We start from the raw sequence: 26,416 nt of genomic DNA, 5'->3' as shown, positions 1-26,416 counted from the left end.
CCTTCGCGACGAGCACGCGCTCTGCACGGCCGTTTCTTGTCCGCCGGAGCACGGGAACAATGTTATCGCAGAGACACAAGTGGGGCAATGTGTGTAGGTCGCGATATGGAAGCGGCCTAGGTCCCGCGTCGCGGCTGACACGAGAAGTTGCGGCTGTCGGGCCCGCCTGCCTTATCAGCGATTTTGTGTTAGACTGTTCGCAGGCAGGTGAACAGCTGCAGGGAGCACGGCATATGAATTTGACTATGCGCACAGAGAACAGTTTTCCTTGGTAGGAAAATGAAAGGGTAAAAGGGAGAGGCGCATAAAGAGAAATAACGGCCTAGGGAACGAGTGAAATTTATGCTGGCTGCAATCCATAATATAAAGTGAACATGTAAAGGGCAACGCACGGTCTGCTACAGTGGCGAAATAGATTCAAAGATATGGCCAATGTAACTGGGTCCATAAGGACGCGGCTACAATAGGCTGGATAGATAAGATCAGGATGTCTGAGAGAACGATCGATGACCGCAACTGGATCAAGTGGATGTCAACAAAACAGTCCCCTTGAAGTGGGCGTTAAGGGAGATTACCGTAATTACGATGATCGTATGTGTGGTAACCTGTGGATTCCATAGTCGCTCTATAAGTGTAATTAGCCCCAGATGGCAGCGTATCTTTTCCTCATGAAGTAGGTGTAGCATGACTCCTTAGAGAAGGGGTGTGCGATGAGGCTGCGGCCTGTACTATTATGCAACCATCATCATCACCTTGAGGATAGCATACAAGAGTCACCGTCACTATGCACCGTATGTTCGGCAATTAGTGTCACTTTAATTATACACCCACAGAAACTGGGCTCGTTATTCGGCCATATTGTTACGATGCGGCAAGCCGATATAACAGGAGAACAGAGGACCTAGAGACGATGTTGGATGACCGTGACATGACGTTTAAAGAAAATGTTAGCGGGCCTATAGCGAGAGCGCTCCTGCCCGTGCCACTGCCCGCTTCTTCTTCCTCTCGTCCGTAACATGACCCGGGGCCACCGAGCGAGCATCCCGATAGTGGACGAGAAAGTTTACCGATCTTGATGATTCCATGACATGATGATGGGCCTGTCTGGATACATGAAGAAGAGGAAGAAGAAAGAATAGAACAGCTTGCCGGCACGATGATTCCGGCATCGTGCCGGAATCAGCGTACATAACAGCGGCACGATTTCGGAGGCGTGCCTTATTAAGCACGCAGTCTGGATATATTTTATCCTCGGATGACTACCTGCACCTCAAGTATTCCTGGAATAGGAAATCATGTCAATCAAGGCAGACTGAGGTCTCTCTAACCAGGCTACGCTGTCGTATTCCGCCCCTAAATTTCTATATGCACAGGGTTCTGGTTTGGCGCTTTCTCCTGTCTGCGCATTCTGCGGGGAACCGGAAACAATAGATCATTTCTTGATATTTTGCCGCCGTTTTACCATGATGAGAAAACGGTACTTAGAGAAGCCGTTACAACAGCTGGGTCTTAATTTGAGCAGCCAAATTTTATTATCGTTCGGTGCCACCATGCTTGTGTACAGCCACAGGTATGTTTTTAACGCCATTCAAAACTTCATTGAAACAAAACGTCTACCTGGCTAATATGCTTTTAAGTTTTAATCTGTACATATAAATCTTACTATCCTCCTACTGCGTGCGTTAGTATTTACTCTTATATATTTTGGTTTTTCATAGTTACATTTCCTTCTCTATTCCCTAGCATTTATTTCTATTTATGTTTTTCCGATGTAGTTATACATGTCAAAATCTAATATCTCTGCACCCTAATTCTAGGCCGATCCCCCTGTGTGGGTATGTGCCATCACATTAGAGGAGAACAACAACAACGATGATTCCCGGTGAACCTTGGCCCAGGACACTCTCGGGCCACACGTTGCCACGACTCGATGGCGGAGGCCAAGGCACGCCCCGCATGGCAGAGGCAGGGGAGGATGTCTTGAAGTGTAGCGGTGCCTTGGGTCTTGGGGTCTTAAGTCGGCACATCTGGTCAGTGGGGACACATATGGTCGTTCGGGTCTCTCCTTGTGTCTTGTGGTCATGTGTGGCCGTCTCGGGTCAGTCTCTCCTTCGTCGTATCTTGTGGTCGGGGCGGGGGAACGGGGCGGAGGAACGGCAAGGTCTTGCTGGGTCCTGCAGGCTGGGGAACAGCCATGCAATGCTTTCTAACCTTTCGCCGACGAAACAAGAACAAACTGGATTCCAAGGGAAGGAAAGCGTAGCAGGGGGCAGCAGAAAGTTAGGTGGGCGGATGAGGTTAAGAAGTTCGCAGGGGTCAAGTGGATGCAGCTAGCACAGAACCGGGTTAATTGGAGAAATATGGGAGAGGCCTTCGCCCTGGAGTGAGTATAGTCAGGCTGATGATGATGATGATGACAAGAAGACGCAGAGCGCCGAAACTCCGGACCAGGATGAGGGGGTTATGATGAACTACCCCGCACTTCCACCAAATGTTACGATGCGGCAAGCCGATATAACAGGAGAACAGAGGACATAGAGACGATGTTGGATGACCGTGAGATGACGTTTAATGAAAATGTCAGCGGGCCTAGCGCGAGCGCTCCTGCCCGCGCCACTGCCCGCTTCTTCTTCCTCTCATCGGTAACAATATGAATTGTGCTCTTTGATTACAGCTATCCTCGTGTCCTGACGAGTCCATAATTACCATCGATCGCCCTAACTGCACTTATGGAGCAAATGTTCACTGTGCTTAGTTTTGTGCAACCATTAATCAAGCGCCACGTTTGGTCAGCCGATCGAAGAAAGGCGATCTAATAATTTACGCTAGCGCACATACAGTCGTCTGTAGCGCGCGTTGAAAGCATTGGGCGGGCTTGTATTTCCGGGTAGTTGGTGAGAGTATCCCTGCTTGGCCCACATTGAGTCGAAAAATTCGTGCATTGCTTTAAGTAATCAGTCAGAATGCCATTCAATTAAGAAGACTGCATGTCATGATCACCGTGGTCATGATCCTTTCTTATATCCATTAAAGCGTCCACAAGCCGAACGAAAAACTTAAGGTATATTTAAGTTCAACTCAAGAGGTCCTTATATACGGCCGCTAGGGGTCCCTTTGCGTACGCCTTCGCACATACTGTGACGCTAGTTTAATCGCGTACTGCTTTTCAATCCAAGCGAAAGAACGTGGCTCGGTGGCTTAGGGTTAGTTTTGTCTGACTCGCCACCCAAGAGTCAAACGCTCGGCCTACGCTACTTCACCCCGCAGCCTCCTCCATTTTAAGCGACGTCATTACGTATAACGTCATGAGTACGTCACGACCCCTCTCGATTAATCAGCATCTTTCATTGACGCCAATGCTGGGTTTCCCGCCGAATGGGACCTTTAACGCTATGGCGTTAAGACAATACCCTCAAAATAATCGTTAATATTTTATTACAGTGGTAATAATAAACATAGATGCAGACTGAATCTCGAAAATTTTTAACAAAATCTTCACGAATCTTAACAAAGCTGGCACCGTTCCAGAATCATTCTGTAATGCGCTTGTGTATATGCATACGTATGCTGGAAAGGGCTGGCGTGGAGATCACGCGTCCACTCTACAGGCTATTAGCCGCGCTTACATCGAGCTGACTGGTCGCTTCTTTTCTTTTGTTCCATTGCAGGCACGTGTCCTGACCTGCAAGAATGCGGCGCGACCGTTTCAGTTATTTAGAGACTGATGCCGTGTCGCGATAAAACAGGATCTGCACCCTTCAGTACTCGCGACGTCATACTGACTTTTAAGAAACAAGAAAAAACAACATCCGCGTGACCTGGAAAGGCATTGCAATCACGCAGCAGTCCTATATCGGGTGACGCTCGTCGCAGCATATGTGCACGCGGTTGCCTGCAGCACGTCAGGTTCGGTATGATTGATTAACTAAGCGTAACTCACAGGCGTCCACGTCGAATAAGTTGGCTCAGTAACAAGAAATTAACTTGGGATATGAGAGAGAGAGGAAGAAGAATGGGTGTCTGATTGCTGCAGGCAAACACAGACCAACGGAAATTACCTCGGGATATGACAGAGAGAAAAACGAGTGGATGTTATATTGCTGCAGGCAAAAATAGACCAATGGCACTTGTCCATAAATGCTTAGAAAAATACATGTTTTTCTTCAGCATGTGTCTCGGACTGATTGCCACCTGCCTCAATTCAGAAATTTACGCATTTTTCTGTTATTGTGTTCCCGGCCGACACCGATTTGACAGACGCGTGCGTCATGCTTCAAGCCTGCCTGCTTTCTCAGCCATGACAACAAACAGCACGACCGCCACGCAGCGCAACATCCATAAGCGGACGAACGAAAAAATGACACCAAAACCTCTGATGCGCTGGTATCAATTCAGTCCCACGTACGAAATAAACAGAGAACAGCTGCAAGCGTTCAAGTTTCCTCCAGTCTTCCTCTAGCTTGACACGAATTAAGTCGTGCTAATTGAATTGCTGAATATTAATTAGGTATAATAAATGTTGTTTCGCTTATGAACCCGCAAAAAAAGATACACCTTTGGATACTAGAAAAAGAAAAAAGAATCTGACAGTGTCCTTTTTAAAAATTAGAAACTGTGAACAGGAAATTACCTTTCAATTGCTCTCAAAATTTTATAGATGATAAAGAACCACTCCGGTATCACTCCAGCAACATGTGAAGGAAGTATTGAAAAAAATGGCACATTTAAAACCGCTTACTTGTCTCGGTGCGAAAGTTCACTCGCGCAATCCGCTGCCGAAGGGCCCGCTTCCCAAGCTCCCTCTTGAGGTGCCCACCGCCACGTGAACGGTTGCGCAATGATCTCTGTCCTCTCTGCCTATCTGACAGAACGCTCTCCACTACTCCTCTTCTTCTGAAGGCGCACTCCGCGTTAGGTCACGTGATGTGGTGAAGTGATTAAGTCAAACAATTGTAAGTAAATATGTCATCGGTTGAATCCCTGTCAGAAGCTAGCCCCCGAGCTGAAAAGCAGATGAATGCTGAATGGGAAGCCACCCGGACCGCTACCGCTATCCGAAAAACGGCTGAGTCACTATTTCGATACGAGGGAAGGAAAATCAGGCACCATATGGAGGTCTGTTAGTGATGCCGTGCGAGAAAATGGCGAGCCAGAGGTAGCAGGGGAAAGGAGGCCCTGCCAGGCATGCTGTTGTCCCGCACCCGGCCCTCTTTATGGGTACCATCGAATTCTGGCAGCAACTCCAGACGGAGTTTCGCGTCATGGGGCTAGCAGTGCTTTCGCACAAATCTCTCTGCATGTGGACTTCGCTCACTGCGGGTGTAAATGACCTTGTTCAGTTTGGTGCCGTACAATAAACACACGTTCCGTCCGAGAATGCGCTAAATAAAGCGCAAATGTTATTTTCTAAATGAAGAAAATAAACTAGGTGATTGTTTAAGCTCAGACCACTGGGAAAGGACAAGCAATTTGAGGGCCTGTTTTGGACAGAGAGTGGAATATGAACTATATCGAGGGCAGGACATTCTTTTTTGACCGGCTGGGGTGCTTTCTTAAGTGAAGCCTCACAATACAGGCGCTTAAACGTTCTACCCCGAATCGAACCCAAGAACACGCACCCAGAAGGCAGCGTCATAGAGAACATTGAAGGACTCTGGCCATAGTCATAAGCCAACGTGACAGGCTGAACTGTCACACGAAGAACTGAAGAATGGCACGCACAGTGGAATGAACCAGAGTTGAACACAGACCAGTGCCTCGATGAAGCCTATATATACGAGTTCTGCCAGGGCCTCACGCGTATACGTTTATACGTATACGCGTTTATACGTAGCAGAAGTAACCAGAAGCTCTTTTAAAAGCTTTAACCCCAGTAAGGAATGTGATAAACAGTGACAGAACATAGAACAGCAGAAATGACAATAAGCACTAGAAAAAAAAAAACTTTATGCAAATTAGGATACAAAATGTAATGCTATTTTCCCTCCGCCGACGCTCTTCAGCATTGCGTGCTCTGTACCGAGCGAGCCCTATATCGGAGACATGCGTGTTAGAGTCCGTCCGAGCTCACGCGATGCGTCAAGCCGTCAGTGACGCACAGCCATCCAAATACTTTTTCTTTCATCCTGATGGCGAGCTGCGGTGTTGACGTCGCCGGCTCTGTGACAATGTGGCTTCGTGCCCGACTCGAATGCCTGTGCAAGGCATGCAAATAAAAGCTACAAAACGAAGACATGTGGCACATTGCGTAAGATAATGGTTGCAATCGAAAATGCATATTTATATGAAATGTGTGATGAGGAACGCCGACAACTATACGCAGCTGACCGCAGAAAAATCGATGAGAGCGCTGCGCACAACCCGCTGCCTGGAACTTGTGTAGACAAAGGAGTGAAACCAGAGTGGTCAATGCCAGATGCTTACCCCATTTTAGTCACGGAAACACCAGAGACCTGAGCATGGTAGCGATGTGTGCTCGAGGTGTGGGCTCCTTTCTTCGTCTCCCTTTCTATTTCCCTCTATCCCGTTCCTTTCCTCCACTTCTAACAGGACATGGCCGTTTTCAGTCATACTTCCATCGCTTTGCGCTTCGTCTTTCGCCTTCTTTATTAGCCTGCCCTTGGTCCCGTGTGTCGCCTATTCGCATTGATATCCGTGCTTCTTCTTTACTTCCATCTTTTCAACACATTCATGAACCTACTTGCTATTAAAAAGTCTCCCACATGACTGGCGTGGTCGGGGGCATCATATGGCCGACTTTGGTGAGCTGCGGACTTGCCCCTGCCATGTGGGCATGGAGCCTTGCTCCTTAATCGCCCTGCACGTACTCGCAAACTTCTTTTCTCATCTCGTCTAATTTTTTTTCTTATTTTTTGTTTTCATTCTTACTACTAAAATTTTTAGTAATAATGACTGCTAGCTTTGAATGCTTTTATGTGCTGCTTTTTATCATTCATGATTTGGTTTCTTCCATGATACCGTTCCGTTTCCTTTTTACCTTTTTTTCGTTTGCCCCGTTCAGTATCGTTTCTCCTGTCCCTTCCTAGTAATCTCCTATTCTGGTTAACTTTATTTCTCTGACATTTTCTTTTTCTAGTAACCTTCTGCTTTCTTTAGCCCTTACACATCTCCCCCTCACCCTTTTTTATTTTTTCCTCGTCTTAATTTTGGCGAACATTTTTTTTTTTTCCCAGAGTTCCACGCACCTTCTCTCCTCATGGACAACTTCAAGCACATCTGAGGCTTCTGAACACGCTGGATCCTGCTTTTTTTTTCCCTTCCTTCGTAATGGTTAATCCTTTTGAGTCCTCTTTGCCTTACAAGCCACTTTTTCCTACCAGTCATTTCTTGTTTTTCTAATTTTTAAAAGAATTTTTGTTGGAAATCTGTCCTTTTCATTTATTTTCATTTGGTATAGTTGCGATAACCCCTGGTTCGATGCGGGCATTCTCTCACGTTTATTTTAGGCTTTTGTGCTTCCTTGATAGTTTTGCAACAAAGGAGCTCAGTAGGCATACGGAACGACTGTGTGGAATGTTCAGTTCTTCCATTGTCTCGCATGGAATCCTAACAAAATACCCGTTATACTCCGTTCCAGTCATACACGTACAACAAAGGCTGCGTTACTTGAGCGCTGACTGCGTAGTGAATAGCATCGTCGATTACCACGCACCGGGTGCATGCTCCCCGAAAGCGCGGCGCCCTGTGCATCGCGGCGGTGGCGCCCCCAGAAAGGTCAAGAGCGAGGACAAGATGCACTCCACGGGGGCGTGCATGCAACGCCACCTTTCTTCCACAGCGCGCATTTAGTTGTCAATTCTCTCACACCAGTCACACCTGCACTCGCCGCATCTGCTGCGACTACAGCAAGCTGCGTGCTCCGCACACATCGTCGCAAAAAGCAGCGACCGATTTCATAATCAATGCCAAAAGGCCTCATTTGGCGATGTTCGCGCAAGAGTTGAATAAAGTCATGGAGACCAGTAAGCTGCTACACGGCCGGTTATGCCATGAAGCGCAATTTCCATGCCAACTATGGCAATGACAGCTTGCCCGCATACTGCATAAAGTAGATCCATTTAATATGCACACAGCTCTGATTACTCAAAACAACGTGCGCGCGAGCTACCTACTGAAGAAATGAAAGGATGTGTTCTTGAGCCGTCTTTTGAGGGTAAGGACACCAGCGGAGCTTAGAATAGAAGCAAGTAAAACTTTTCATAGCCGTCTATCTGTCTAGTAGCAGACACTCCTGCTCACGCGGAAAGCTTTCGGAACTGCAAATAAATCATACATTTCACTTGTCAAAGGCCCTGCACACTTCCATGCCAAGCAGTGAAGCGTAAAGAGGCGCTCATTCTGGTGTCGTTGAGGCGCCTGACGATCGACCCGATCGACGAACTACGCTGTGTGAGGTCGATTATCATGTCGTATTCGCTATCAGTGAACTTGACAGCAGTTCATCGATTGCGGCAACCATCGCGTCAGTCTGCGTGCAGACGCGAGCACATTGAGCAAGGCAAAGTGGTTTTGGCGGCTTCTCCGCAGCACGCATCCCACAGTGCTCGCCGGGATAGCGCCCTTGCGAACCACCGATTTTCTGTGCGACGGAGCAACGAGAAACTCACGTCAGAGTGAACTTCCGGTGATCGAGGACGGCGGGTACGCACCGGTGCGAATGATCGAAAATGCTAAAAGTAAATGAACGCATGAGAAAGTGAGTGAGCGAACAAGCGAGAGAATGAATGAATGAATGAATGAATGGGTGAGTGAGTGAGTGAGTGAGTGAGTGAGTGAGTGAGTGAGTGAGTGAGTGAGTGAGTGAGTGAGTGAGTGAGTGAGTGAGTGAGTGAGTGAGTGAGTGAGTGAGTGAGTGAGTGAGTGAGTGAGTGAGTGAGTGAGTGAGTGAGTGAGTGAGTGAGTGAGTGAGTGAGTGAGTGAGTGAGTGAGTGATAAACACTAGCATTCCGCCCTCCACCGCAAACCAGTTGTACACGTGCAGACGCTTGTCAATCTGCGGCGGAAAACTAAGTCGTCATCTGCAAATAAAGATAGCGCGGGTTGACAGCAGGGGTTTCCCTTTTAACGGAGACCACGCGTATGAGCAGCGGATTCAGGTCATCACGATGCAGTCTTTGTGGTCCATAAACAGAGCAGCTATGCGCTATGTCCTTTTTTTTTAGCAGCCGCTTGATACGAGGCCGCATCACCGAGAAAGGTCGCTCACGGCGTGCCCGATAAAGAGAGGCAAAAACAAGAAGACAACGGCCGCTCAATCACTTGCCGCTTTGTGAGGAGGTATAAGGGCCGCATATTCCCCTTCCACCGTCTTCGGAAGACACAGACCTGAATGGAGGCTTCGTTCTTTTGATGACAGACTTCTTCTGGACAACACGTGCCAGATAGCACACTCGCTATTCCGCTCACCCTCTCACTCCTATCCTCCTCTCCACAGCTGGCTGCTTTTCTCGCTCACTCGTTTCCTACCACATGCCTCACACGAATGAGAAGGATGAAAAGGACGCTACAAGAATACGTAACATGGTCGAGTTTGCAGACGTCGAGAGCGGTGGTGGTATACGTGGGATCCACGGCCTCCACATATGACAAAAAAATTAAGACCGATTCAGCTTGTTTAGGCGAGATGAGAAATGAAACATTTCAAAAATGGAGAACTATCACGTCAGTCTGCATTGCAAGAAACCTAGAAATAACAGCTACACTCTAAAGAAAAATAAGCCTATAAGGGAATATGAAGGGAGTATCATGCCCTCTAGTGCCCTCCCAATCAGAAGCAAGGCATGGTGGCCAAGTTCTGGCGTACATTTGTATCAACAAAAGGCGAAATAGCTATAGTCGGCAAAGTAAGCAGAAGGTCTCCCTGTTACAGATAGTTTACCCCAGATGTCGATCTCCTCTAAATATACTAAGTTCAAGATTTCTAGTGCCGAGATTAAATATCCCATGCGATTGCTAATTACATCCAACGAATGAAATTTGTGATGGAAGTATGCTTCTGTTGCCACCAGTATAGAATTTTGTAGATTTAGTGCGCGAAAATCTACCCAGAGGTTCGAAAAGAATAGCCTGCTTCTAAGGGAAAGCGCTAGAAGGCACGTTACTCCATTTTTACTCCCTTATAGGGGTATTCGTGCCTAGAGTGCACATCGTTTCTAGTGCTATTGCATTGTGACTTAAGCGTCGCCATAGCAATCGCAGAAAAATGGAGGGGGAATAAAAACGACTAGGACAAATAGAACTAGTAACCCCATTCACATTAATCAATTGCGGCTTCCTCTTACGGCTGTATATCCTATCATGACGGGTTTTGCAAACATCTACTCAGCGCTTGTCGCCAACACTCGCCCTTTTCACGACGACCCTGAACGATTTCCCCAAACTTCTCAGTCGAAATGTCAACCTGTCACGGAACGTGCAATTACATTGCACGACCTTTTGAAAAAGATCGGCAAGGAGAAATAACCCGTCTTCTGCACAGCCGGATAGGCGCAGCAACCCTTATTTTTATTTTTCCCAAATGCTTCAGACGCTTACTTCGATTCAGAAACTGTTGCACCTGAATACAAGCTGTTTCACAAATAAAAAGAAAGAGAAAAAAAAGAAAAGCCTGCCTGAAGAAGTCTCTGTAAAAGGTCGGCTGAATAGCCCTATATATATATTGCCTCTTAGTTTACTTATCGCAGTCAGCAAAAATTTATTTCCGCAACTGTATTCAGACGTACAATAGAGATCGAGTGATTAGTGCATTAACTGAAGATCGCAGCAGAGGAAAAAAAAAACTAAGTTCGCGTCAGGTGATGACTGCAGCTGATTCAGGACTGGGAGGGAAGGGCGTGACGCTCTCTTGTTAGCGTTCTCGGAAATCGCAGCGCACACACGTTGCCACTGCGCCGCTCTTTTGCTGATCGGTTATTTACTGTAATCGACATTATTATTATTATCATAATCCTGACTAGGCGCACTGTACGACAAAGGCCTCGCCCCGGGTTAGCTCCCATTGCTGATCCTGCTCGGTCGCGTACGTACCCTTTGCTATTCGCTTAATCGCTAATCCCTTCATTTGTGCCTCTATTATCTCACGCATACTACAGTCGTAGGCTACTCCGTTGGGTGAAGGACCAGGCCCCATAGATAACTATAAAGTCCCCACTTAACCAAGCTGCACACAATACCTGCTTGGCCTCGCAGTAAAGTGCGTTGGTGATGATCCTAGAGTCCAGGAAGCTCATGTTCTCTTTCATCCTCCCATCTCAATGCCTAAGGCCCAGTTCGTTGCTACGTAGTGCGGTCTTATGACGTCACACAACCAGCCGTGCAATCAGTGTTCGTTCATGACATCTGCCTGAACTGTGCCCGCAATGTTTTGCTCACCACGCCGAATTTTTTGCAAGAGCAAGACATTTAAAGATGTCGCGGACGGAATTGACGAAATTGCACCACCAGGCGGCCGTGAGCGCGACCTTATTCCAGTAAACGCATTCCATCACCAACGGACACCCTCCCCGGAACAGGATTTGGCCGCCCTGATGTAGCAGTTCACCGCAACGTCCTATATGAATATGCTTTTTAATTCCACTGTATTGTCAGTTCCTGTAAATGGATTACTATAGCCCAGTCAAACCGCAAACAAGCGGCTTTTTCCTCGGTAATCCAGTTTCGCTGTGTTTCAACCGACAGACCGACCGGCTGAGCGAGAGTGAGTGATATGCGCAGGCCTGTACCACAATTTTTTTTTTAATTCATAGAAAAGACTTTAGCCGCTGCCAAAAACACGTGCACATGGGCCAACCTCACTAAAAACAGCGTCGCGGTAATGAGGCTAAGGTGGCAAAGCGTTCACAAAAATGAAATCCGTTAAAAAAGAAAAACCGATGCAACTCCACGCAGCTGTCCAAGGTTTCGAAGTCATAAACAAAGGCCAGCGCTTGGAGCTAACCAACGGCCGGGGGCATTGTTTAAAAGAATTCCCTAATATATACACAGTGGTTAGCAAATATACCGGAGAACGGGGCCCGTTTCACTCGTATACCTTGTCCGAGCGTCGAAGAAGTAAACACGCTGCCAACCCACGTGAGTCTGTGGAACACGGAGCAAGACCCGGGCTCCTGTGTTTACAGCAGGAGGAACGCCAGGCCCGCGTTCGTTGCTTTTTCGGGTCCCTGTTTCTGAGGCCAAATGCCGATTCCCGACATCGCTTGTGGCCCCCAACTGCCCCCACCCCTGAATGAGTGCAAGAAAGAAAAGATAACAAACGTTCGGTCTCACTGATACGCATTTTGTATACGCTGTGACGGTCGAAGCTTTTTACTGCAGAAAATCATTCTGGGCTTTTCCCGCCAAATATACGTGGGTAACAGTAAAGCTACCTCATGCTTTATTGCACTAAATGGCCGTGTAGGCTAGAATATGTTATTCATGATATCCGGGTAAAGCTTGGGAAAACACTTCGAAGAAGCAGAAGACGAAGAAGTTGAAGACAAGGAATAAGGGGGAAAACGAAGTAGAAGTAGAGGTAGAAGAAGAGGAAGCAGAAGAAGAAGCGAGAGAACTAGAGAAGAAGTAAAAGGAGAAAGTAACCCCACGTTGCAATGAAGGGGCTTCTGTGGGAAATTGAGGACAATAAATTTCTTTAAAATTAGCGCGCTCTATTCTACGCGTGTTTCTGCATATTTGCCTTTTTTTTTTAGCCCGCTGCGGGCCAGTTCTTCTTGGAAAGAGCAGGGTGAAGTGGCTTGCACAACTCCACTTATACTGCCTACTTCATCGACGCCATTCTCTCTGGGCGCAAGAGGAAAGGAGGAAGGAGAAAATTAGAAAATAGGAGATCAAGAAGATCTCACCTCTTCCTCGCACCTGTGACGCGCAAGACGCAGACGCTTAGCCGACGACACGACTAAGCGATCGTACCTGACTGATTGAAATCTCTAAGGCGTGCTGGTCGTACTGCAGCCAAGTGGGAGAGGGGGAGATCGCTATTTTCAAACACTAAGAAGGTTGTGGAAAGGTCTATCAAAGAAGCTTCACCCTAATACACTTCTCTGCCTGCGGACAGAAAGGCGGGAGAAGAAAGCCTCGAGCAAGGATTTGCGTAGAAACTAGAAGCTTTAAAATATACTTTGTTCCTACCTATACGGGCTCCTGCAAGAAGTTGCTGAACTGCTGAATGTCTAGGGAATGCAGGGTTTCAGCCCTTTGCCCTTCAAAGCGCACGTTATATCTCCGTTTACTTCGGCTCCCGTTTTCAAGTGGTGTACGTGTTAAAATGGGAGGAAAACAATAAGACGGATAACAAGACAGTGTTGGATGATGATGATTGTGGTGGTGGTGGTGTAGTTGCTTTTGATCATGGTGCTACTGATGATGATAGTGTCCAAGCAAAAGATACATTAAAATAAAAAATAGATAAAATCTTCTTTGCTTGAAAAGCAGACGTATACTCAAATTAAAATAATAATAATAATAATAATAATAATAATAATAATAATAATAATAATAATAATAATAATAATAATAATAATAATAATGTCAGTTAGCTGGAATAGTCGAGCACAGATGCAGATAAATCATTATTAGAATGAAAAGAAACACAGAGAGGACGAGTGGAACACAGTAAAAACAAAACAAAATAAGAAGCTTTTAGTTCAGCGTGTCTGAATGCTGACACGATTTTCACTGCGATGAAACGAAGCAGAATGCATGGAAGTATAATGTATATCAACTGTAATTTTATCCATCAGCTAACATTTTAGCCTTTCAGTTCGAATTACAGCTCTCCGCGTGTGATTAGACAGTGATAGCACATAATATTTTTAGGTTGCTCAAGAATAATTCATTGTGTTTTGTCGTTAAAACAGCGAAAACATTTTCGGTTTTTTTCATAGCTGGCGGATATATGTCAGCGGTTGGCTGCTGTCTGAATCGGGAGCAGACGACACGTTAAAATTCTCGCTATTGTCATTTCGTGCGCGTGCTATCTTGAAACTGCAAAGAAAACGAGAAGCGGTACAATACACGTGCGGTTTTGTAACTATGGAGTTTTTTTTTTTTTTTTTTTCCATACGCATATAGTTTCCTATACGCAGAGACAGAGCCTTGATCTGCTTTTCTAGAATGCACAATCTCTCCTTTGTGAATGCATATATATAGCTACAGTTTCCCGTTTTTACTGCATAAAAATGTCTGAAAATCTAAGCACTTAAATCAAATGATTCATGCACAATTAGAAAACCCCACGGAACGTGCTTCACATGTGAATGTGCAGCTCTTGCTCGAGCAGTTCGCCGCATTAAATGGCGCTTTGCGCATCTTCGCTTATGCGGGAAAGCATTTAACGGTTATATTTTCGCCCGTCTTTGCAAACTTTGTCGGCACCATGTTCGTCCGTACTGTTCTCTAGGACCTGCACGAGTGCACAAAGCACTGCTTAAACCGTATCAGCGAGTGATACTATCGATTTGAGCACAGCCCATTACGTATAGGTTTGTGTTACCAACTATAATAACGATGTTGCAAAGGCAGATGCAACCGGCATTACTGGCAGAGGAAAATGGCATTGGTTTTGAGGGACTTTGATGAAAGGAAAGAAGCAGTATTATCAGTATCACATCTCGTTGGAACAATTCAAACCAACCACGCAGGGAGGAAGAGGGAGGGAAGGAGGGAAGGAGGTAGGGAGGGAGGGAGGGAGGGAGGGAGGGAGGGAGGGAGGGAGGGAGGGAGGGAGGGAGGGACTACCAGGTACCACTTAACGAGATTGTTCATCGAGGCTTCCTGTGCCCCCGCCTGCCGCATCGGGACCAATCAACGCGTGCGCGCTGAGGAGCGTGGTTTAGTAGCGGTGCTAAATGCAGGTGCTATGCTAAATGCCTTCATTATGCTTATTCCAACGCTCGCTCTCGCTTTTTATTCTTTTTCGCTGCCTACTTCATTTCTTGCTTCAAGTCACCGTTCCGTAGCCAGTCCCAATCCCTTAGACGCACTCCGTTACACTCCCCCGGCACGCGGTCAGCATTCGCCTAGCGGGGCACGTAATACTCTCCTTGAAACATGCGCTCGTTGCTTGAGCTCCCCTCTGTCTCAACTCCCGATACCCCCCCCCCCCCCCCCCCTTCCTGTTTTCAGATGGGAGGACCATTTTGATCCGGCTCTCAAAATTTATCTCGAGAACTATGTAGCCATGACCTATGAGGATAGGTCGGTCCGTGTGCATTCCTCCAGCGGGGATGTCTAGCAACAGCAGCACGAACTACACCGCTGTTTTTTTTTTTTTTTTTCCTTTTTGATATTGTTGCCCTGCCCTTTCAGTGTCTTATAATGTCGCCGCGGCCTGACTTCTGGTCCTGCGTTCTCAAAATAATAAAATGAAAGAAGTCTGCAATGAAGTCTGCAAGAAATGTTAGCTATGTGACCGCTGTGGAAGGGACTCGAACTGCCCAAGTCATGCTAGGGCAAGTTTTGAATGTACTAGCAGGCAGTTGACTACACCAACGACTGCTTGGCTATTTTTATACAACTGCAAATACTTTCTGTTGGTCATTGCGAACGACCTCTTTCAGTCACACTTCAATATGATTTTTCTTTTGTTACTTTCATTCGCATTCACTCTGACGGCCACAGCTTTGGGGTCTCCATATGGTATCTGAAAATGGCGTGGACATCACCCTCGACAATAGTTACAGGCCGAATCTATGCTACGCCGCTGCGCCGTAAAGATGTCGTCGGGATTGACGAGCACAGTTCCAAACTCCTCTTCGACATCGCACATGACTTTTGGGCTATGATCTTGTTAATTTCTCACACCGAGAGCACAGGTCGTATCTTGCTACCGAGTGGAAAGCATTTCACCTCTACCCTACAAACTCGGATCCACCTGCTTAATTGTCTGCTTATTAAACGCATCAGGATCACAAACCCAGGATTGAAATCGCTCCATACACCCAATAATTCCTAGCATGTTGACAAACAATTCATATTTCATAAACCTAACGCGAGGCAAATAATGGTTAAGAACAGCTTTTTTTTTCTTCTAGGCTTAAGCCTGCCGTTTAGAGTGACGATGCGTCTAAATACGTGTTAAAACTGTCATCGAGCATCTGCCCCAAACATAATATATATAACGTTCAGGGAACATGATTCATGAGGGAAAATTGCATATTGTACTTAAATATCACATCACGGTATAACGGTGCGAAGAACTTCAACACGTAATGCAACAGATTAAATGAATGCACGATTCATTTCAAAACATTTCTCTCTGTACATGACTTACGAAGATAAAGACAGAAGAAATTTTATCGGCGCAGGACGCATTCTTTGTACTGGTCTGAACAAAACAAGGAAACATTCAGTCTCATCTTCATGAAATAACCGGGACGGTTCTGAAGACGTCAATAAATAATTTGATTGGCGATCATTTGATTTCTTTTTTAATCAGCCTTAACAAAGCACCGTTCTACTAAAAGCCAGTAAGGTCGAACGCAGCTGAGGGTTCATAGATTAGTCATGCACAGCTATTCGGCTTCAGATGTTGCATAAGTGTGCTCGCTCTCCTTTCCTTTCTACGAACTTTCTTTTTTCTTAATGCCCTAAAGTGGTAATGGCATTCGGCTGTGGAAGCGAGTTGCCATGCTCGAAGCCATAAAGGACCTAAAACGTCTAAAAAAATTGGAACTTTTGGACACTAACCACGTTTTCAGAACCGTTAGTTCCTCAAGACCAACCAAAACACCGTTACGACTAACTGCAGAAAGGCATTATTAGTCAGAGTTGTTTCCCCGCGTAATGACCGGTCTTCCTGAAGGCTGTAAGGTACAGTTGGTCGCATTTTGCGCATTTTGCGCATTTTCGCTTGAGCAAACGGTTCGGGCCTGGCCGCGGTTGCTGCACCTGGACGAAGATGAAATGAAAAAAAAAAAAAAAATCGCCAGCGTACCGAGATCTAAATTTCGGAAAGTTGCGTACGTACGCCACCTCTCTCGCGCAAAGCTGACAACAAACGTGACATTCCTAAACAACACGAGTGGCGGAAACGGTGTTACGGGAAAGACGCCAGATCCCTCCGTCAAAGTCGTCTTGCAACAGTTTGCGTTTCATAACGGGAGATCAGGGTGACTCCTGTGAGGCGGCTGACTTGCAGTATGCGCACCCGCTAGATGGTTCCTCCGGCATCGGTGGAATGCGGCGCGGCATATCATAAGAGCCCTCCTACAGGCAACCCTCGTAGGCCGTCTGCTGAAGTGCTGACAGTCATGAAATTATGACGTGATAATTTGTTTTTCATTGTGACGCTGCTACAATATTCAGTTTGCACCGCGTTACCCGACGTGATGCTGAAATAAGATGAGCATGAACCAACATGATGCTAACCTTTACAGGAGATCACCGCCATGTTTGTTTGTCTTTGGCCTATGATGATGACTGCTAGAAAATTGGGAGCAAGTATCGACATCCCTTTATTTCAGCTTTGCTCCCATGTGCGGTGGACGGTCTCTATGCCCGAGAGGAAATAGGCTCGCGACAAAGACAAGGGTTTAATCTCGCGCACGCGGGTACAGTCCGGCGCTAGTCCATCATGGTGCTTGGTCCGAAAGAGGCGTCAAAAAGTGCGTGCGTACGTGCGAAGGGGCGGGGAGGGGGGGGGGGGGGGGGGGGCGGGAGCAGGTCAGTCCGTAGTGAATGGCGGGAAAGGGCGCATTCGCAGATCGTGTTGAGTTTGTGGACCCCGCTGTTTGCCGGACAAATTCCACCCGGAAACCCGAGCGTTCCCAGCAAGCCGTACCGTCGATGCCGCTGCCTCGAGGCGACGACGTGGCGCCAGCAGCCGGAATTTGTGGCTGCAGCGAAAACACCCTTCTTCATGGCTACGCTCTCCAGCAGCGCATCCACAACGCCATCCGAGACGGGTATACAAAGGTTGGGACGATGTGTACGGTCGCGGCGGAAGCGGTAGAACACATCCCCCTCTCCCTTCGTCTTGGACCTACGAAACTCGGATACTTGCCCGAGCAGCGATTGCCTCCCTGCGTGAAATGCTTGAGGCACATGACGGCTGCGCGTGTGTTCGTGTGAGAACAACACATTCTAAAGAAGAGCCACCAGCAACGGGCTTGGACCTGTCCGCCTCTTCGACTGTTCGCAGCGTCAACGCAGAAGAGAGAGCTCCGCTGATTGGTGGAAAAGGGCGTGATCTGAAGGACTGAACTCTATATAAGAGCGCCCGACCCCATTGTTGTTCTCTTTCCCCTTTGTGGTCTCTGTCGTTGCCATGTGACGTCTACTTCTATGCTACTCTTTGTGTTAATAATGAGAATACAGTTCCCTTAATATTCTGTTCCTGATCCCATGTCTCTTCTTCGTTTACACGCAACAATCGCCTCTCCGTCTTACTTTCACAGCGCCCCGGTCAGCACGTGTTCACATGATCCCAGACATATTCCTGCACATCGTGACATTCATTTGATGATCGCATCAGGGGTGAGATTCTGCCGGGTTGTGTGACATAAGGCTAACAAATTGAGGTGACAACAATAGTTCAATTCCTCTTTTGCAGCAAAGGAACACACAGAGGCATTGGATACAACTATGCATTGCCCAATCCTGTTTCCTCTCGACAGGTCTGAATTGGTGACTGCGAAGTATGGTAAAATAAACCACTTGGATGATTTTACCACAACTGAATTGATTTCACATGAAATAATTAAATAAAACACTTAAATGAATGCGAATCACCTAATCCCCCTTCCACTTTGAATAAAGGCAGGAACTTCTGGCTAGCTGTACGGCACAAATATTTCTCTGCACGAATAATGCGGAACAGCACGACAGGCTCTGTAAATGTCTTCTCTAGTTTAACGCGCATAGCGCGGTTTTCTTTATGACACATTTTTGCCCCTTCCCCCACTTCGTTTTAACGAATGCCTTGCTTCGAAGCCGTCGTCTAACATTTGCTGTTTTAATACTTGTTACTGGTTGACTACCCTAAACTCCGCTGGCATTTAATTAATGTCAGTTGCCTGTATCCCCGTAGGAATTTTAGAAGCATTAGCCAGTCCATGCATGCACGATGGATCCGCGCATAGCGTTAGAACTTAAATTCTCTTTTTGTTTCGCTACCAGACAAAGGGACAGCTCGCGACACTGTGCGTTGCCTAGACTTGGAGAGTAATGTCAAATACTGAATGGCCCGTTCGACTTCCACTAAGTCGCGCGCGGTAGCAGCGTGTCTTTTGAAATTTTTGAGAGGGCACTGACCTTGTAAACCGGCGGCAGGACAATAATGAGTGATAAAGTTTATTGAAAAAGAAACGTCTGGGGACATTTCATTTACACTATGAGACACAAGCTCGGAAGTTGCTGATATTATTACTGCAAAGCCAATCAAATACACGTTCCTGGTTGCAATCCTTCAAAACCTCCTCTTATTTTCTTTTTTCTTTATGTGAGAGCATCGCCACCTTTTATGTGTACGTATTCAGCGTACCCAACATAGTAGCGTCGCTCCACAGTGACGTCATAGCAAGCCAATGACCATGATGCAGATGAACGGGCTTTCCTGTGACGTACGTGGCCATGTGACCTAGGTAGCAATGAGAATAGCTTGACTTGTAGGGTGAGCTTTCTATCCCACTTCTATTAACCTATAAGATAATGGGGAACAGAGGTAGGCGCATTGTCGCCGTCATTCCGATGAAAGCGTATTCCGCTCTCTCTCTCTCTCTCTTCGTCAATGCAGGGAAACCAAACTGAGGGCTATAAGTCAAAACGTTTATTAAAGGAATCCGAATTAATTTCGACCACCTAGGGTATTTCAACCCGGACAGCGATGTCAGCACACATTAGACATTTCGCCCGAGTCCAAATGCGGGCTTACATAGTTAACAAAATAAGCTTTACCTCTGAGAACTTGGGTGTATAATAATAATAATAATAATAACTTTATTTCACCACCACAAAGTACATGGTGGCAGGATGCCTACAGTAAAAGCTGCCTCTTGGGCAGAAATTTATTTATTTATATTCCAATACGGTTGGCCGGTGAATGCCGTTACAGGGTGAGGAGAGAATACACTTGTTCATAACAAAAAGCAAATGTTTGTAGAAAACAACAAAGCAACAAACAGAAACATGAACAAATGTCACAGTGTATGTGCAAGATGCATTTCGGTGGTTAAATAAATTATCAGAGCAAGATGACTTGTCTGCCTCTGAAACAGCAACCGGTAAAGAATTCCACTCAGCTATAGTACAGGGGGGAAAAAAAAGAGTAGGCGTATGCATTAATGTGCAATGTTATGGTAATTATAATCATGACTATTTCGTAAATTCCTTGTTTCACGTAAAACTAAATACTTGGTTGTGTCATTGTTGTAGGAGTTCCTGAGTAACAAAAAAGGACTTTCGGCCTTGACGATTTCTGACGATCTCCTAAGAGGGTAACTGCAGTAAATTGAGCATTTGTGTGACCGAATCTTTGCGTGAAAATTTCGATAAGATGCGCCCATTTTGAAGGGGTCCCAGAGAGCACTGGCATATTCCAAAAATGCATAGAATACAAAATACATTAAAATACTTATATTTACGAAGCGAAATTGTAAATTGTGACGTATAACGTCTTGTTTCGCCGCATGGGATACACGAGGGATGCGAGAGTGAAGGGCTCCGAACAAATTTTGACCGCCTGGCTTTGTTTAACGAGCGCTGTCAAGGCACAGCACACGGGATCGCTTTTTTTTTCCCCCCTTTTTTTTTTTTCGTCGGCCGCTACAGGCGGCATCGAACTCGAGACCTTGGAGTCAGCAACCGAACGTGAACGCCCCTGAGTTACCGCGTCCAGTAAATAGAAAACTATCTATTCACCAGTCCAGCAGTCCTAAAGCCGATTTAAAGCGAACTTGAGACGTCAACAAAACCAAATTAAAATTCGGTGGTTGTACAAAGTTAAAACTTTATTTATTCGTCAATATTTTATTCAAGAAACTATCTGCATTTCGAGAATTCCTGCATAAACAAATCCCTCTCTTGGCAATCTGGAGCTGCATAAGAGCCTCATATGTAAAAACTCGCAAGAAGTTCTATGTAAATCATTTCAATGTGTGCCTCAAGACATCATTTCCGCTTGCATTGCAAATTTGAGCTTCAGAGCCAAGGTTCTGGCTCTCTCTGAACGTGTAATTCGGCCAAACAAGGGATATTACAATTTGTCTTCGTTTTGAACAGACCCACATGAATACAGAAGTAGGCACGTCTTCTAAAACAATCTAGTAGAAAAAAATTACAGCGGGAAATCAAACCAGCGACCATCACCAGACTGAGGTCAATTTACATACCCCAATAAAATGTTGATTTAGATTAGTTGGTACATTACAGAAAGAGTGAAACAATGAGAAACCAAACCTAAAGAAACAAGAGCTAAATAAACCCCCTTCATTGGCTTTCGGCGAAGCTATACATGGAAAGGGGCATAGGCACACACACAAAAAATGAAAACAAAATTGCACATAAGCAAAATTTCATAAACATGTGTTAATGCGTGTGTCTTTCATTTAACCTCAAGAAAACAATGGGAGAGGCTGGGGTCAATTTTGCATTCACTGCTACTATATAGATGAATGGAGACCAGAACACTTAGACATGACGTAAAAAGACCGGCGACTGATTTCAGTTACTGAGCTGACACAGCGCACGCGATATTGCGGCATCTGCAACCTCGGAGAGCATTTTACGTCAGGAATGTGTAGCTGCAGCGCAGGACAAAGCGATTCAAACTACACTCGGAAGCCAGAAAGCTTCGTATCCATTTTTTTCCTGTATACTAATCCTCTATCCTCCACCCTCCTCCCGCTCATTGCAACAATAACCGACTGCACGATATAGTCGCAGCTAATTAAACAGAAGTTGGCCTGCATCGATAGGGTGTGTTTTAAACACAAGGAGACCATTCTCACCAAAAACAGAGCTTTTGTAAATTAAATAAAGGCTATGTAAACAAAATACACGCATCGCCACCGCCGACCGATTTCGCAAGTAAAATGCGCTCGTCGACACCGATTTTCGTCCCGGATAGAAGGAGCGTAGGCTACACCGCTATTCGCTTCACAGTACAGCATGAGCTTTTCGTTAAGGACTCTATAGTCGAATACAATGTAGGCCTGACGTAACTGACAGTGACACACACAACTCCTCCGCGATAGAAAGTAGTTCGTCATTAGGGCTTTTCTGGTTACCCAAATAAAAAGCTAACAGTCAGAGCAAATTAAAAGAATTTCGATGCCTCTGACTTGTTTGGTATTGCCAAATATTAAAACTTATTCTGTTTACCGTTCAGTGGAGTAACACATGCCGCATACCACTGCCCATAATTAGCAACTGGGGTTTATTATTTTTTTAATTTTTGCATTATACTATTGGAGGTTGAATTCTCAGGCGGTAAGACTTCTGTATTCAGTTTTTGCGGCAATGAATGCTTCTTTTGCCGCCGGATAAAGGGCAACGTAACTATAAAAAGTGAATCAATTTTGACTCGGAGTAAAAAAAAAAAAAAAAAAAAAAGAACGACTCAATTTTGTCCCTCTAATTACCTGAAATATCCCATAAATGTATCAGAAACTATTAAAATTTTTGTTTGTGAAGGCTTAAGCTCCACCGGATTCTCAGGTTATAGTTATCCACAAATAGAATTTCGACACGTCTGTGAAAATTAATTCAAATTTTCAGCTTTTGGAGATTCAGAAGACCCACTGTAAGGCCAATCATTGAAACGCTAACCGTATACCGGCAAAATAACGGAAAATTTCAAACTGGCGCACCGGTTTAACTTAGCATGTGATGGAACGATCTTTAATTGATATATCCATTTACTGCACAGACATGCAGCGAATGGTGTCTATAGCTGAGAAAAAAATATGTGTACGAATTAGCTTATTTTGATTATTTAGTAATCGTATCATGCTGATTTTATACATCATATCTTTGTACATACTTCGGTATAACACAATACAGAAAACTGAAGTTGAAGTGCCCGAAATTTTCAACCTTTGTCCGGTATTTTTATTTCTGTGGCATCAAGGGCTCACGCCAAACATTAAGAAATTATATGTAATTATGGAAAGTAGCAAAGAACGCTGGGTGTTGTCTTGTCATGGCGGATTTAATTAAGAACAATTTCAAAGCAATTGCTAGGTTTTTGAAAACTTAACAGAATCCATTTCAAGAATAAGACCTCCCGCCATATACGTAGAGTTCGATTGTGCGCGTCTTGCTTCGGTTCTTTATATGCATACACATGTGAAGATCCTATAACGACTTGTGTCTGTGATTCTGGCACCTTAGGGGGGTTCTATAACGTGTCATCGTGGCGCTGCCGTAGAAGACGACGACAGCCCCAGCACGCCTGCCAAGCGCGCGTATTATTGGTTTTCGTGGCTGCTTAACTGAATGCCAGCGGCGTTGACCCGTTCCCGCTTGACCGAGCGAGTCCTGCCAAACGCACATCAGGCAGATTCTGAAAATAGTTCTTGCCTCCTCTTCCTCCCTTTCCCACAGAACCATTGCGTACGAACTAATTCAGTTTTAGTTAGACGTATACCCAGATGACAGAAAACGGTGCCTTACGATGACGAAGCAGGAAAAAAATATTAATTTCTGATGTTCAATTCGCTTACCTCATCGTGGACGCTGAAGAGATTGGAGAGGGACATCGCCGACCTTCGAGAGGAGAATCTATTCTCCACCACCTCTCTCTAGAAGTCTTCTTTCTTGCTTTATTCTCACTCACTGCCTAATATAATACTGCAGAGTCCTCCCTAGAACAGTAGTCGTCTTTTCACAGGATGAAGACAACGGCACCGGACAGAAGAAACTCATCGAGGGCACACACGCAGCTTCATACAGAAAGTATGGCACAACTTCGACCACTACAGGTCCACCAAACAGGGCAGGCGCTGGAACGTCAGAGACGGGAAAACAGCGTCGAAACTCCACAGCGCTGGAACCGAAACGACGAGAAGCAACCGCGACAACTGCGAGCGCAGCTCACACAGCGCACGAGTACCGTTCGTTAGATGGACCGCGGTTCCTCACATTCTCCTCCTCCTCCTCTTCTCTTCGAGTACGTCACGAGCCGTCAGCGCAAAACGTCGCGCGCGTCCGTCTACGCCGCTCGGCTAAATACTTGTCGACCTGTCGTTATCGCGACCGATGTAAGAGGTCCCCATTGATTAGCACAAAGCCTGCACAGTTCGAGAGACGGGAAAAAACGGAGATAAAAACTGCGAGAAAAGAGAGAAAATAAAGAAATAGGTGATAAGAGCTAAAGCAAGAAAGCAAGCTCAGGCGCTCGATGCTCTCTATCAGCACTCGAACCAGGAAAGTCCTCTCCGGATCGCCGTACGTTCAGCTCAAAATATGAATATCCGAGAGAAAGACAGTTAATAAAGACAAAAGCAAAAAGCTTAGAAAAGCGCACGTATAGAGTGAAGCGGGAGGGGACAGCGAGACGGCAGCGCTTTCGCGATTAGACGAGGAAGGAAGCCAGAGTTCGATAGAAGCCGATAGTGCAGGAGGAAGGGTATCCGAGAGAGCAAGGTGTGACAAGAGAAGCGAGCTACGGCGGGAAACGATGTGTCCCTCCTAACAGCGCCGCACCGGCGAGGCCGATGCAGTCTTACGCGATCGGAGCTGTTGCTGCCTTTTGTTGTCGAAGGCGCGCGATCCTTGTTTCCGATTCACCGGCTTCGTAGACAGCGCACCTGCTGCATGAGCGGCCACTTTTGCCGACCGGAGAACGAGAGCGCATCACCCACGTCACATGCCATTGGTGCTACGATGTTGCTTTTTCACTCGGTAGCCTCCTCCGCTCGAAACGAACATGTGCGCGCGCTGCCGTAGTGGCGGCGGAATATAGACAGCCACGCCGGCCAGCGGAAGCATCGTTCACTAAGTGTTGAGAATCACGGCAGGTGGCGCAACATACGCTTTTTCTTGCTTTTTCTTTTTATTCGCACATATTGCGGGCAGCCTACTGTTACATGAATGAGTTTTCTCCTTTTTTTTAGTTCGCTGGCATTTGACAGGCAGGAAGAGGTTGACGGCGAAAATAAGAGAGTCCATAGACAGAGGCAGCAATTACGGGACGAGACAGATTTTTCCAGCGTGTACAAATATACCATCATGCTACACGCGGCATGTCAGACTGTGCGTTGCAATTATAGATAAATGCGGAGCTCACTGCCTCTACTGCCTGTCCGCGCTATCTGTGCGCTTCTTCTCTTTCTGCTTCTCTTTTTCTTTCCTCTAATCTTTCTCCGCGCACTCTTTCTTTTGGTTTCTTCCCGGTCCTGCCATCGTGAGCTGAATAACACACCGTAGGTTTATAGCAGGTGAAGTCATTCCTGTGAAAGCGCGGTGTTCTGCGGTATAATGTAGCAGCAGTAATTGCCACTGTTATGAGGAAGTGATTGCCCTTATTAAGGAAAACTAACATTTCCTTGTGGTGTCCGTGGGTTTTCGTACGGGACCCATGCATATATATATTTACCGCTTGTCTTATCATGGGACTCATTTTCATGCGCGTCTCTCATAGCCTGAGTCGCTTTGGGACGTTAAATCCCATAAACCAAACCAAATCATTTTCATGCATATTCCGAAAGTATCTCTTGCATTCGATTATTACACTTTTGGATGAAACTTCCCTCAAAGCTACTATATATACTTCAGGATAGAATGAAGAACATACCACCAAAATTTCAGTGATTAATTTTTAACAAAGGCATGGAAGGGAACAAAGCCAGCGAAGAAGGGCCAATTAACTGTGAGGAGAACCGCTTGTAACAGAAGTAGAAAACGTGCGAAAAAAAAAGCAAAAATTAACGACTTTATCTGAATCGCAGTGCGTTTTCAGCAGATGTTATGGGGCTCTTACTCAGCACACAAACGAGTAAAGAACGTAGCATAGTGAGTAATAACTATCAACAGTGTAGTGGCTGATACTATAGAACATGGTGAGCGAATAAAATTCTGAAAAATGTAGTACTAAGTAGGGAAAATAAGCTTTCAGGGAGGACTAACATAAACAAAGACATTCACGTGATTTTGTTCGTAGCAATTAAGTGTAATACAAATATTGTTGAAACAATGGCGGTGCGCTTAATGTAGTTAGCCCTGGCACTGTTAAAAAGTACATTGGGCAGGTCAGAAAGCATTGTACTGCTTGTGTTTGCGGATGCTGCGATTGTAGAGCTGCTGGTGGACAGATTCATGTTACGCGTTTGAAATATGAAGCGAGCGATTTTTAATTCGCATGGGCCTGTAATAGGTTGGTTTGGTTTGGTTTGGCTTGGTTTATGTGGTTCCACGTCCCAAACCGGTTCGGGCTATGAGGGACGCCGTAGGGGAGGCTTCC

The 26,416-nt window shown here is 45.9% G+C and overlaps 1 protein-coding gene across 1 annotated transcript in view; it reads right to left on the bottom strand.

The window, feature by feature from the left end:
• The window catches only part of LOC146197404 (mitochondrial sodium/calcium exchanger protein-like), a 113,043-nt gene extending 88,159 nt beyond the window's left edge, over nt 1–24,884 (bottom strand). Inside the window, exon 1 of the mRNA XM_084599213.1 lies at nt 23,679–24,884. Coding sequence (XP_084455339.1) covers nt 23,679–23,714 — 36 coding nt within the window. The 5' untranslated portion in view covers nt 23,715–24,884. The remainder of the gene's footprint in view (nt 1–23,678) is intronic.
• Nucleotides 24,885–26,416: the final 1,532 nt, after the last annotated feature.

The sequence above is a fragment of the Amblyomma maculatum genome, chromosome 3 (assembly GCF_055883805.1).
Source record: "Amblyomma maculatum isolate TAMU_Amacu chromosome 3, ASM5588380v1, whole genome shotgun sequence".
NCBI classification, from domain to species: Eukaryota; Metazoa; Arthropoda; class Arachnida; order Ixodida; family Ixodidae; genus Amblyomma; species Amblyomma maculatum.
Note: the sequence above shows the minus strand (reverse complement) of the source record. Positions and strands in the feature narration are given on the sequence as shown.